Source organism: Leucopleurus acutus, assembly GCF_964270905.1.
Source record: "Leucopleurus acutus genome assembly, chromosome: 3".
Taxonomy (NCBI): domain Eukaryota; kingdom Metazoa; phylum Chordata; class Mammalia; order Artiodactyla; family Delphinidae; genus Leucopleurus; species Leucopleurus acutus.
Window position 1 is genome coordinate 49,886,191 of NC_139145.1, and position 12,874 is coordinate 49,899,064.

The 12,874-nt window shown below is 53.7% G+C and overlaps 1 protein-coding gene across 1 annotated transcript in view; it reads left to right on the forward strand.

Moving 5' to 3' along the window:
* CAMK2A (calcium/calmodulin dependent protein kinase II alpha) overlaps positions 1-12,874 on the forward strand; it is a gene marked incomplete at both ends in the record, with an annotated part of 62,422 nt that overhangs the window by 44,094 nt on the left and 5,454 nt on the right. Inside the window, 2 exons of the mRNA XM_082835587.1 lie at positions 5,034-5,082; positions 11,565-11,640. Coding sequence (XP_082691713.1) covers positions 5,034-5,082; positions 11,565-11,640 — 125 coding nt within the window. The remainder of the gene's footprint in view (positions 1-5,033; positions 5,083-11,564; positions 11,641-12,874) is intronic.

The window sequence follows — 12,874 nt, forward strand, 5'->3', positions numbered from 1 at the left end:
CCTCCCCTGCCACTGGCTCGCCTTGCGGACTCTCCTCTCTCGAGACCCTGCCTTTTTCTGGGCTCAGAGCCCTGCCTGGCCAGGGCCCCGGGGCTGGGCTGTGCCCAGGACGCTGGAAGGTGTGGGATGCTTTCCAAACACAGCCACCCAGGTGGGCTGGTGGCTTCATGGCTTGGTTTGTAGTGGCATTTAGGGTCTCAGGCCCCTGGCCTTGGTCTGCCGGGGGTGGCATGGGAGGGGATCTGGGCTGTCTGCCTGAGGCCGGGATATGGCCCTCCTCTCTGCCCTTGGCCCTCTGGGGGCTTGAGTTTCCCCATAGGTACAGTGGGAGGGGGGAGGGCTGTGAACTCCATGATTTCCAAGATTTCAACTTTAAAAACAAACAAACAAGAAAAAATCATTTTCCCTTCTCTTGGGTGCTTGAGGAATACGTAATTATTTGGTTATCAGTCAAAGCCAGTGGTTTACAAATGGAACTCCTTGGAGCCCAAAGGTTCTGGGGAGGTACCTCTGGCAGCAGATGGGGAGGGATTGGAAGGGGGAGGCCAAGCAGAGAGGATTGGGGGCTTCTCACACCCACTTCAGCCTGAACAGCTCCACGGACCAGCCATCGCAGTGGCTGAGAGAGCCTGGGTGAGCTTACAGCCCATTATTTGAATCTCCCGAGCCTGTGTTTCCTCATTCAAGCAACGGGTGAGCAGGGTTTCCCACCTCCCAGGGCTGTCTGTGAGGATGAACTAAGATACTGTGCATTGAGGACTTAGCATGGTGCTGGCGTGCGATACATGCTCATGAGATGCTAGTCAGTAGTATTATCTTTTCTGCTTTATGTGTTGGACTTGCGGGTAAGATTTCTCTTGAAGTTTGCTCGAGAAAATACTTGGAAAACACAGATCTAAAGCCAGCCCAATTTATGCAGTTGACACACATCCATCCCCAGTGCTGTAATGGAATCCAGAATTGAGTTTTGGCTTACCTGCTGTTTTGGGTTACCCATGAGTCACCCCCCTCCCCTCCCAATTTGAAAGGGTGATGGAGGGATGTGCAACTTGCGGGGGAGGGGGGTAGGCTTGGAGCAGCTGGGGCTCAATCTGGCCCTAGTGTGTAGACACTGGGGGTACTGGGTCCCCTGGGGAGAATCATATTTGGGGGATATGGGGCAGAGGTCACAGGCGCTAGTGGGCTGGGGCCCAGGTAGGTGGAGGAGGAGGGGATGCGGGAGGGCTGCCGCCGTCTGCTTGGCGCTCGGGTGTAGCCCTGGCAAAGCCCTGGTCAGGGCCTCCCTCAGGCTGGGTCGTGGGATGAAGCTCTTGTCTGGCTCCTCTCTGGGCAAGGCCAGGAGGCGGAGGCTGTCTGAGGGCAAGGGCATCTCGTAGCGTGGCGGGGCTCTGGCTGGTCACTGCAGGGCCTTCCAGTGGGCACAGCTGAAGAAACTGCTGCTGCTTCCTGTAGGACAGGACAGACCCTGAGTGACTTCTCAGGGTGGCCTGGGTGTGGAGGAAGAGACACTCAAAGGCTATTCCTGGCCCGACCCTTTCTCTGCAGCTCAACCTCCTCCCCTTCCTTGGGATGGAGGAGCGGGGACATCCAGCCGGAAGACGGGAGTAACCCAGGGGGATTTGCCCAGGATTTGGGGAGCCCGGCCTGCAAGAGGAGGGAGGTCCATTCATGTTTTTACTATGACTGAAACTGGACCTCAAGTCAAGAAGCCAGGGGTTTGAGCCTGGGCCCCACTGTTCCCTCCCTTGGGGACCTGGGCCATCAGTTCCGTCATCTGTGCAAGAGGAGAAGCGCTGTGTTCAGGGAGGCTGGTGAGAGGCTCCCGCCGGGGTGGGCCTGGTGGAGTCGCATCGTGATGCTCCCGTAGCCAACATGTGCTCGGCCAAAGCAGGAACTACAACTTGGTCCCTAGAGACAAACCACTGATTCCACCTGGGGCTTGACTGAAGAAGCAGTGCTCGGTTCCAACGCTGGAGGAAAAACTGGCGGGTTGGATTTCAAGATATGACACGATACTGTACTGTATGGGCTTTTAAGGGCTTTTCAAGGCTAACTTTGACCGTCCTCTGTTTCTACCATCCCTGCCCACCTTAGAACCATGCTCTTCACGTGGTTCTAAGAGATGTGACTCTCCTTTTGGTGACAGTTCACTTTCTAAATGAAACTAACACGCTGGTCGGTGTAGGGTTCTTATTAGTATCATCATCATTCTGTGATTCAGGAAAATCGAGTCTTTCTATTACCAAGAAGCGATGCCCCCGGTCCCAGCCACTCCTAGGCCTCTACTTTCATGAAGAGGGGCTGACCGCTCCCACCCCTCAACCCCACTCACTGCCCCCTGTTGGTGTCCCATCCGTGCGTCCTGACCCCTCTCCCCCATGTCCCATCCTGTCACTGTGCGTCCGAATTTGATGCAGTCTCTGCTCTGTGTTGCCTCCTCGTGTCCCGCCTGGAACCTCCTGGCCCTCACGCTGCTCCTCAGGTTTCCGCTGACAGCAAAGCTGTGTGGGCCTGTCCCCTCCAACACACACTGTGCCTGGCCCGGCTCCAGCCAGGAGCGAGGCCGACGCTAGGAGGACAGGGCAGGGAAAGAGGGGCTGGCTGCAGGCTGCTGCCTTGCCGGAGTCACACTGCCCGGGCCAGCTGGGGCAGAGGCAGGGGCTGTGAGCACTTACACTGGAAATGCCCAGTGAGCCACCTCCATGCAGAGGCCCTGGATGGAGAGGACAGGATAGGATCTAAGGCTCCTGGCGCTCAGAGGCTCCTGGATCTTGGAGTCAGAAAGCCCAGACTTAGACCTGAGGACGCTTGGAGAATATCCAGTGCCTCCCACTGGCAAAGGCCTACCCGGAGGCATCTCAGGTCTCTCCTCTGCTCCCCACACAGAGCAGCAAGGGGAGAGCCTCCTGGCCTCTCAGATGTAAGTGCTTCCAGGATAAGCCTTTGAAGAGCCGTCAGGCTGTGGGTACCTGGAGACCGGGACAGAGGAGAGGGCCTGCACTGGGGGTTCCAGCCTCTTCTTTGCTAGTAGCTAGCTGAGCGACCTTGGGTGGATCGCTGCCCGTCTCTGGACCCCAGGTTCTTGTCTGCTCAATGCAAGTGTCGGTCTTGGCCTGTAACCTTCTATGAGTGTGAGTCTTTAAGACTCCAGGCTTAGAGCTGAAGGAAGGAGAAGACAGTCTACATGTTCCTCTCTCCTTCCCTTGGTTCCACAGTTGATTATACAGGGGAGATGACAAATCCCCCCAAAGCTAGAATAGGCTGAATGGCAAGGCCCAAAGACTCGAATTCTGGGCTCAGCTGTGCGTCTGCCTTTGCCGCAGTCTCTCTATCAGCATAAAGGAGCCGAATAGGCCAGTCACTGGGAAGCTGTGGGCACAACCAGGACGTCTGAGGCCACTTAGAGGAGTGGTTCCCACACCTGTCTCTGCTTTGGAATCACCTGGGGGTAGTGTTTAAAATAAAGATGCCCAGGCCCCAGCCCAGACCTAGTTCTCAGACTCCTTAGAGGGGGTCTGGTTATGTATAGTTTGGACAAGTTTCCTGAGTGGCTGTGACACTCAACCAAACTAGGAGTGGGGTCTTTTCAGCAGAGACACAGGAGGAGTCTAGGAGGAGACACTGGGCCTCATCTCCAGACCCGAGCACCTTGTTGTCCTTCAAGAGCTTAGGATTCTGGAGGCCTTAGGCGCCTGGTGTCTGAGACCCAGGATTTGCCTCCTCCCTCTGAACTTAGCATAGGGGGAGCCCTGATCCAAGAGAGGCTTAGCCCGCAGCTCGATGGTTGGATTGTTGAGACCCAGGCAGCTGTGCATGAGGCCCCAGAACGCTAGGCTGAGAGAGGCCTGGCCCTGCCGGGTCAGCTGCTGCTGGTGGCCCTGACTCCTTGTCCCAGTGCCATTGCTGGCAAGGGACCACAGAGGATGACCCCGAGGCCCATCCTCCTTCCACCCCTCCCCTGTTGTCCGTTCCTCTGCTCCCTGCCGTTTTCACGCTGTGTCTTTTCCTGTCCCATCTCTTCTCCTTGTTTTTCCAGAAAAGAAAGTCCAGTTCCAGCGTTCAGTTAATGGTGAGTGTCTGCCGTCTCCCAAACGACGGTAAATCCTGGGCCTCGAACCCTCGCTCCTGCCTCGCTCCTGCAGGCTACACTGGGAACCCGGGTGGGGAGAGGGTGCTCAGGGTGTGCTTGGTACGTGTGCCTCGTGTGACAATATGTGTGTTGTGTGTGCGTGTTGTTGGCGTGTTTCTGTTGACACCTCCAACTCCATGACCCAGGCCAGCAGCCTGATGGTAGACCTGAGAACTCCCTCAGCTGTGAAGGTTGATTTGAAGCCCATCCCACATCCAGCCCGTGGCTTCTCGCTTCGCCTTGCCCTCTGCTCTGGAGCTCAGCTCAGGACTTGGTTTGTGTCAGTTGTGGCCACTGGGGGGCTTGGTTTGGCCGAAGTAGCGGGCGCCGTAGAGGCCCTTCTTGAGCTTCTGTGAGGCTACCCAGGGCCTGCCGGTGGCAGAGGAGCCACCAGCCCCTGCCACCGTCTAGGGGTTCCTGCGGTGGCATGGTGGCCCACGTCCCTCTTCTTCTGATTCCATTGCTGTCTCCCTCAGTTGTGTGGTTTTTCTCCCCCTGGAAAGCCCAGCCTCTGTCACACTGGGCCTCCCCCCGTCTCTCTCTTCCTCTCCTGCCAGTGTGTGTACTCCTTCCCCGTCCTGTGGCCACCATGTGCCTCTCTGCCCTCCACACCCCCTCTCTGCTCCCTCAAGCAGACAGGGCTCAGGACCCCCTTCCAGAAAGGCCAGGGCTCTCCACACATCCACCCCTTCATTTACAGCCCCGTCCCCGCCACCAGCCACCAGCCACCTGCTTAGTTGGGCCCGTCCCCTCCTTAGGCTTGGAAGTCTGACAGGGTTTTCAGTGCAGCATCTGGATGGCAGAGCCCATGAGGCTTACGGCAACGGGGCCGCAGCATCAGGCAGACCACACCTCTTCCCGCTTGGCAAGCGGGTCTCACCACCTCCCGTGTTCTCTTTGGCAGGAATCTTCAGAGAGCACCAACACCACCATTGAGGATGAAGACACCAAAGGTAGGAGGGGTCTTGCCTTCAGCATCTGGGCCCCCGGGCCTCCTGGCAGGCCCCCTTCGCCGACAGTCTCTGGCCTGAAGGGACCGCAAGGCCAGCTTTGTGTCCTGTTTCTCTACAGAGAGCCTCGCTTTGGCTCCTTATAGGCTGGGTACACAGCGGGGTGCCATTTCCCTGTGTGAGGTGCCTGGATGGACTTTTCTCATGGTAGCAGTTATGGGTTGACTTTAACACGTATTAGAAAAAATTAACATAGTCAAGTCATAAATGTATCATAGTAGTATACATTTTCCTTTGGCAGTGTTTTTGGATTTAAAAAAAAAACCACAAGTTGATTTTAAAAACTTGAAGTAATTATAGTAAGGGAAGGGAAAGCAAAAATGTATCAATAGGAAATTCAACAAACTGGAATATGGGAAACACTGCCTAAGACCGACCCAAACTGCGGGGGCTACTGTAGCCAGTGGCTAATAGTCTTCACAAGCCCTCGGATGAAAGGGGGAGCAAGACCCCAGATAACGGTGATCTGATAGTAAGAGAGGAAATAATAGGATGGTAACAGGAATAATGGCTGCCTTTTATGGGGTACTTGCTGCATGATAGACCTGTTGCAAGTGCTTGGTACTCACCTGAGCTTTACAACAAGCTAAGAAGTAGGTACTGTGATTAACCCCATCCGACAGCCCAGAAACTCAGGGGTTGAGTCAATTGGCCCAAGGTCCCAGAGCTCGTAAAGGGGACAGTTAGGATATGAACCCAGGCAGTGTGGCTCCAGGGCCTGGCTCAGCTGAGGAGGCCTTGGCATGTGGAAAGATGCTTGGAGGAGGGAGGATGGAGCGCTGGCTTCCGCCCAGGGGACACCAGATCCTTGGACGAGTTAGTGACATCCTGCTGTTCTGCCTGTACCCAGCCCTTCTTCTTCCCCCAGGACAGGGAGATCGGCAAGGGAGGGGGTTCTCACACTCCGGTGTGTGTCAGAGATGCCTGGGGAGTCTCTGAAATCTAGAAAAACAGCATTGACCTGGAGAGATCACAGCTGTGCCAGTTGAGATATTTTCAGGAGTTTAGATGATTTGCTTCTAAAAGAATATACAATGATGGGGACAAGAGCATTCTGTTATGTAATAAATATTTTCGCACAGTTGCCGTTCAGGCTTATTTAAGGCAGTTTTGACACACTCAACGCCGTTGACTGCCTCCTGACTCTGCCACGATGTTTGGAAGACCAGCCCCACCCTATGTGTGTCCCTCTCCAGTCATTCCCAGCTGGGGCGAAGCAGGGGCAGGAGATGGTCACTCCATCACCATAGCCTGGTGCTAGAGCAAACCAAGCGTCTATGAAAGCACCAGGGACAACCTTCAAAATGCATTATCTCGAAGAATTCCCTTGGGATCAGGTCAGCATTCTAAGTCCCTCAAGTATGATTTTTAACCATATTCCTGGCCCTGCTCCAGTGGCATCTGATTCCATAGCTTTGTGGTGGGCCGAGATAGGTTGTTTCTGAGACATTCACCATATCTGAGGCTCATTGTAAGGTGCTGGGAGTTTTGAGGAGACTTGTTGTGGCCTCATAATCCTGGTCTCAGAGCAGACAGGGTCTGTGGAGGCAAACTGGCTCTGTCATTCTTCATTGGAGTCCAGCTGCTGGGTGACCTTAGACAACTGACTGAACTTCTCTGAGCCTCAGTTTCCTTAACAGTAAAGAGATGATAAGAGTATCAAGCTCAGAGGATTGCTGTGCAGATGAGATGACAGGCTGTGTCTAAAGTGCCTACACAGTGTTTGGCATATGGCCACTGGTTAATAATCTTAATTTCTCTTCTTTCAAACTGGAGCTTATGGTTGAATGACAGGGAGCCATGTGACGTTTTCTTGGAGCGTCAGTTTTACTCAAAGATTATTTTAAGACAAATATTTATACGTTCAACAGACAGAGAAATGTTTGGAATAGAATGTAAAATTTGTGTGCGCTGTTAATGTAAAATGTGACCCGTTAAAGACATTTTCCACCTGGGGTAACGGCTCTGGGTTACATCCCTGAGGCCTGACATTTACAATCATTATCCTCTGCTTTAGAGATATCAGGATGGGAACATTTGCGAAGTCTTGAATTTTAGTTCACTTATGCCCCTTTTAAAGAGGGGAGGATGGGACTTCCATGGCGGTCCAGTGGTTAAGACTCTGTGCTTCCACTGCAGGGGGCACGGGTTTGATCCCTGGTCGGGGAACTAAGTACCCACATGCTGTGCAGCATAGCCAAAAAAAATAAAATTTAATTTAAAAATAAAATAAAGAGGGGAGGCTGAGGCCTAGAGAAGAGAAAGGGCACGTCGATGTTATTAATGGTAAAACTGGGACCCCGTTCCCTGCCTCAGTTTCCACACATGTAAAAGGCCATGTCTGATGGAAGAGTTGCTGGCTCAGCCAGGAGCTCCTCCCCCTGTTTGGCAGGAGAGAGGAACTCTGTGCCTCCCCCAGCTTCTCCAGGCCTCAGAGAAAGTTTCCAGAGAACCATTTTCTGGTGTTAATTTGTTAAGTCTTCTTACTAAGTGAGAATAGCAGCTGGTGGGGTGGATTCTGACCTAACATTAAAGTTAATTAGAAATGTCATCCTCCAGGGAACATTTTCCCCTCAGCAAAGAAAGGGACATTAATATTTCAGAGCCCCTCAGGCTTAATACACAGGACTCTCACCCTCTGAGCTGCACGGGGTTCTGCCAGACATCCTCCCCACCTCCCTATCCTGGTCAGCTCCTTGAAAATTCAATTTCCTCTCCAACCCAAAGAGCTGCCTTAGAATCTGGGCAGAGACATTCTAGGAACTATCAGTCAGGAATGCTGATCCCGTCTCAGCCTCCTCATCCTGTGTGACCTTGAGAGAGTGCCTTAACCTCTCTGGAGCTTCAGCTTTCCCATCTAGAGCGGAGCCCTCCTGGTTGTCTGGGTGAACACCTGGCAGATGAGAAATGCCAGAGGGTGCCACTGAGCAGCTGCTGGATGAATCTTTCGTAGAGCAATAGGTCTGCCAAGGGCATGGGAGGGGCTCAGAACCAGAGTGAATTCCTCCAGATTTAAGGAGCACCAGACCCCCAGATCTTTGGTCCCAGAGAATGAAGCCAGGGAGGGTCCTGCCTGCTAGGCTTCAATTGTCGGCAAACTTGGTGTCCTGAGTGGCTGGAGGCCAAGTTAGGCACTGTCTCAGGCTGCATTCATCGAGATGTAGTGTCCAGAATTGGGGAGGGGATAGAGAGTGCTACCCTAGACCTGATATTCTGCAACATTCAAGCCACATCAGGGATAGTGTGCTCACACTCAGAGAGGCAGCTAAGCAGCTTGAGTACCCTCGAAAATAGATGGCCAGCTGGAGCCAGATCCTGCGAACCACATGCGGGAGGCCTTCAGCCCTGAGAAGAAAAGACTGGTGGGGGAAGGCACCTGGAGAAGCAGGTACACACTGAAGGATCCCGGAAGGCAGACCAGAACTATAACTAGGGACTTTTAGGGGGAGATTGCAACTTGAAAGAAGGAGGTGGATGCAAATGGCAAAAGCCGTCCAGCAGTGCGGTGGCCTGCCTGGCAGGCGGCAAGCCCCAAAGTTCCAACCGAAACTGAACCATCATATATCAGGCTGCTGGGAAGTGTCCCTGCCCAGGTTAGAGGCTAGAGACCGTCCTCAGGGAGAACTTCCAATTCAGAGCTTTCCAGTGATGGTGATCACAGCGCTTGCTTATGGAGGGCCAGGCAGTTCTCTCAGTGCTTTACATAATGCATCATATTTACATAAGTGAGTCGATATAAAGGGCTTGGAACAGTAGCTGGTTCTGAGTGAGGACCATATGTGTGTTAGTTATTTTTATTGATATATTCTTAACTCAATCCTCAGAACCACCCTATGAGGTAAGTACTATTAGTAGCTCCATTATACATATGGGAAACTGAGGTAGGAGGAAGTATCTTGCCCAAGGGGACACAGTTACTAAGTAGCAGAGCCAGGATCCAAACTCAGGGGCTCTGGCTCCAGAATCCATGCCCTTGACCACTTGAGTAGCCTCTCTGAGATGGCGGTGAGAAGCGGCCCACGGGACACAGGGCATTAAGCACGGGCTCGTGGAATGTCAAGTGGGAAGGATTCTTCTTAAAGCATGTGGAGTCGCTCTGCATCATCACCCTGATTTCATGTGGGAGCAGCTGGAATGAGGTGTCTCCTGGTAGAGGTGGGTTTCTCCCCATCCTCAATCCCCAGCTTCCACGAAGGAGGTCAGAGTTGACCAGGAGGCCGGGTTGTTGGGCTCCTAGGGACAGAGGCCACAAGGCAACTTGGGCAATTCCAGGGAACAGGGCAAGGCCAGCAGCCCCAGACCCTGATTTGGTCCATCTGCTCGTTCATTCATTCAAGCTGCCTCCGCCTGAGCCCGAGGCAAGACCCCAGAGTCACCCGGCTGACCTCATGGTCTAAGACAGACCCGTTCCCAGCCCTGGTGATTCTTTGCAGAGCCAGGAGATAAAGAATTAGCGGCTCACTGTGGTGACTGACATTGGAGATAGTAACTTCAGTGATGTTACGTCTACTGAGCACCCACCACGTGCTAAGAGCTGCGCTGGGCACCGGGCCCTGCCCTGAGGGGGCAGGTGCGGGGGGAGAGGGAGATGGGCTTTGGAGCTGCACAGTCTGCTCGGGGCGGTTGGTCCACTGGAGCAGCCTATTTCACCTTTTGCCTCCACGGTGACTGGAGCTTGTCTCTGACCGGGAGGAGAGAACTGCATGAAATTGTGCTGGGAGGCTTCAAAGATTCGCGGCTTAAGCACTGGCGCAGTCACTCACTCCATAATGAATGCCTGGCCAGGCCTGCTCCAGGCTCCAGGGATCAGCGAGCCTCCATGGAGCTCACATTTGAGCTGGGGAAGAGACAAGCATGTGGGCCCAACACATCACGGAACGCGTTGGAGCTCCTGGGTCCTGTGGAAAAGGCCCTGGGCTGGGAGCCAAACTCTGCACCCAAAATGTTCTATGTCCTTGGGCAAGTCACACCCCTTACCAAGCTTCTGTTTCCCCAATGTTGGATGAGCAGGCTGAGTCCCTGGTCCCCAAGCGTTCTTGTGGCCTGGGTGTCCTGCGATTCTTTATCCTCTGGGCCTGAGGTGAGCTCCCCAGTGTGAGGGGGGATGGGATGGCACCTGTAATTGGTGAGGAAAGGGGCAGGGACAAGGCCTCCTCCAGGAGCCGTCTCCCTCCCATGCTCCCAGCCTGAGAAATGGGCAACATGTCCACCCATCTCACCTGAGACTGCTCCAGCAGGCCAGCTCACTGACCGGCTTGGAGGTTAAGCTTGAGCCTGTGGGAGGAAGGGAAGCAGGCCTGGCCCTGGGAAACACGCCTGAGGCTGCTGGGTGGATAGCCCTGCTGGGAGCCAGAACACTTGGCTTCAAATTCCTTCATTGCTGAGGCTTGGTCTCCTCATGTGTCAGATGGGGGGAAACTGGCCTCGCCTCCCCCTACCCCCCAGGCTGTGAGGAGCAGATGCAGTAATGAGCAGATGCAGCACTTACAGTGTATACCTACTGTGTGCCAGGCTCTGGTCCAAGTGCCTCAGGCACATCTCATCCCATGCTCATAACAACTCCGGGACGAGGGCATTGTCATCTCCATACGATGGACCAGAAAACAACCTCGTGCCCCACGGCTGCACAGCTTGTAAAGACCTGGGCTGGGATTTAGAAGAAGCCTGTCTGGTGCTGAAGCCTGGGTTCTTTACACAACTTGTTCAGCACTGAACGTATGAGAGGTGATGGTGTCCCCATTTTACAGATGGGAAAACTGGGGCTCAGAACATCACACACCTGATAAGAAAACTGATGTCTAATCCTCTACCAGGAAGACAGCAGCTGTTCGTGGTGTTTCAGTGGTGGACAGGGGAGGCCAGACGTCAGTAACTGGGATTCATTCTGCCTAGAAAGTTCTGGAAGGCTCAGTGCCTGATTCCTATAGGCACCCAAATGGAACAAAAACTGACTCAGACCTAAGGGATGAGTAAGCCCTAAGCCCGCCCTTAGTGGCCCCAGTTTGGACCGTGGGGGAGACCCTGGTGACAACCTCCACAGGTGACCTTGCTTGGATTCAGGTGGCAAAACAAGGTAACGGAGAAGCATATTTTGGACTCGAGACCTGGGTTCAAATCAGGCCTAGAGCCAGAATCATGCATGCTGTTTCGAGGCAGAGGCTGCCAACTAGGACACTGGCTCTGCCCATTGTAGTTGAGGGAACTTTCACACTTTTTTCTTCACCTTTCTGGGCCTCAGTTTCTTCTTCCATGAAATGGGAGTAATGATACCCAGGGACAGTGTGAGGATAAACGAGACAATCTCTCTGAGGCCCTCAGGTGCCAGGACAGGGTCTGGCGCATGTTAGGGGCTCAGGAAGCTGTGGTTGGCGCTGCATCCCAATCACTATCGCTATTATTTCTCTGTGTTCCCTCCTGCCTTACAGTGCGGAAACAAGAAATTATAAAAGTGACAGAACAGCTGATTGAAGCCATAAGCAATGGAGATTTTGAGTCCTACACGTGAGTCGGCTGGGTCCATTCTGCATGTCCCGCCTGGATTGTTGATCAGGGGGTGCTGATGGCTACCTTTGGGGGTCCTTGTCTCTGACCCTCATTTACTCACTCTGCATGTGCTGTGAATCAGGCTGAACTCATATTTCTGGTTTGCCTTCAGACTTCACGCTTTCATTAAGCTTTCTGTTCACAATACTTGTCTATATCTCAGTCCTGCTCCTATCTTGTTCCCCAGGAGGAACTCCAACAAAACTCTTTTGCTTCCCCAAGGACAGAGTGGGTGGGTCTCCACCACAACATGGACCTCCTCAGGAGATGAGCTGGGTCCTGCCACATGGGCCTGGGGCCTCACCCTGGACCTCCTATGACCTCAGATGAGAAGAAGCAGGCAGGAACCCATAGCGTTTGTACATCCAGTGAGTAGGGGTGAGCAAAAGAACCTCCAGAAGGAATCTTACATCCTCTGGGGATAAGGCAGAGTGCACAAAAATAGCATGATATGAAACAGGTGGTATGAGACATCCTCTACACACCTGATCAGCTGTTGGAGGGGCAGCTCTGTGCAAAGGCTGGGCTGGAGCGCCCCCTGGTGGCCACCCTCAGCCTTGCTGGTCTGGCCTGGAAGCAGGCCTTCCGCTGGCCCCCAGGAGAGCCAGGATTCTGGGCTGAGGCCTCAACATCTTGGCCAGAGCTAATGAGGCCTGGGCCTGAAGACCCCACATATGCTTTTTGGTGGACGAAAGCTGCCAACTAAGGGCAGAATGAACCTAATGCTTATTGGGTTCAGGTGAGATGGGAATAACTGGGCTGGGCTTTGCTCCTCGGGCAGCCTGATCTTGGTTACCACTATGTCCAGGAGCTGAAGTTTGTCTCTCAAAGGCTTGGCAGTCCAGGCACATCCTAACTGTGGGAGGGTTTCAGCAGCAGCGGGTGGCAAAGCCCCAGCCATCTACTGATTGTCTCTGGAGGAACAAGGATCTTGGAAGGTGCAGGTGTGAGACGGAGGCCGCTTGTACATGTGAGTGTGATGCAGTTGCCCACACATGCACGTTTGTGACTGCGTGCACAAGGGGTGTGCACGGGTGTGTGTGCACATGTGCCCCTGCGGGTTGCATAAAAGCATGGAAATGCGCTGTTGAACGGGTTTTGCATCTGGTCCTAGAAAGAATTAAGTCAGCGATGGGAGAGCCCGAGAGTGGCTCTGGAAGGGCACAGCCAGGGAGAAAGGGAAATAGAGGTG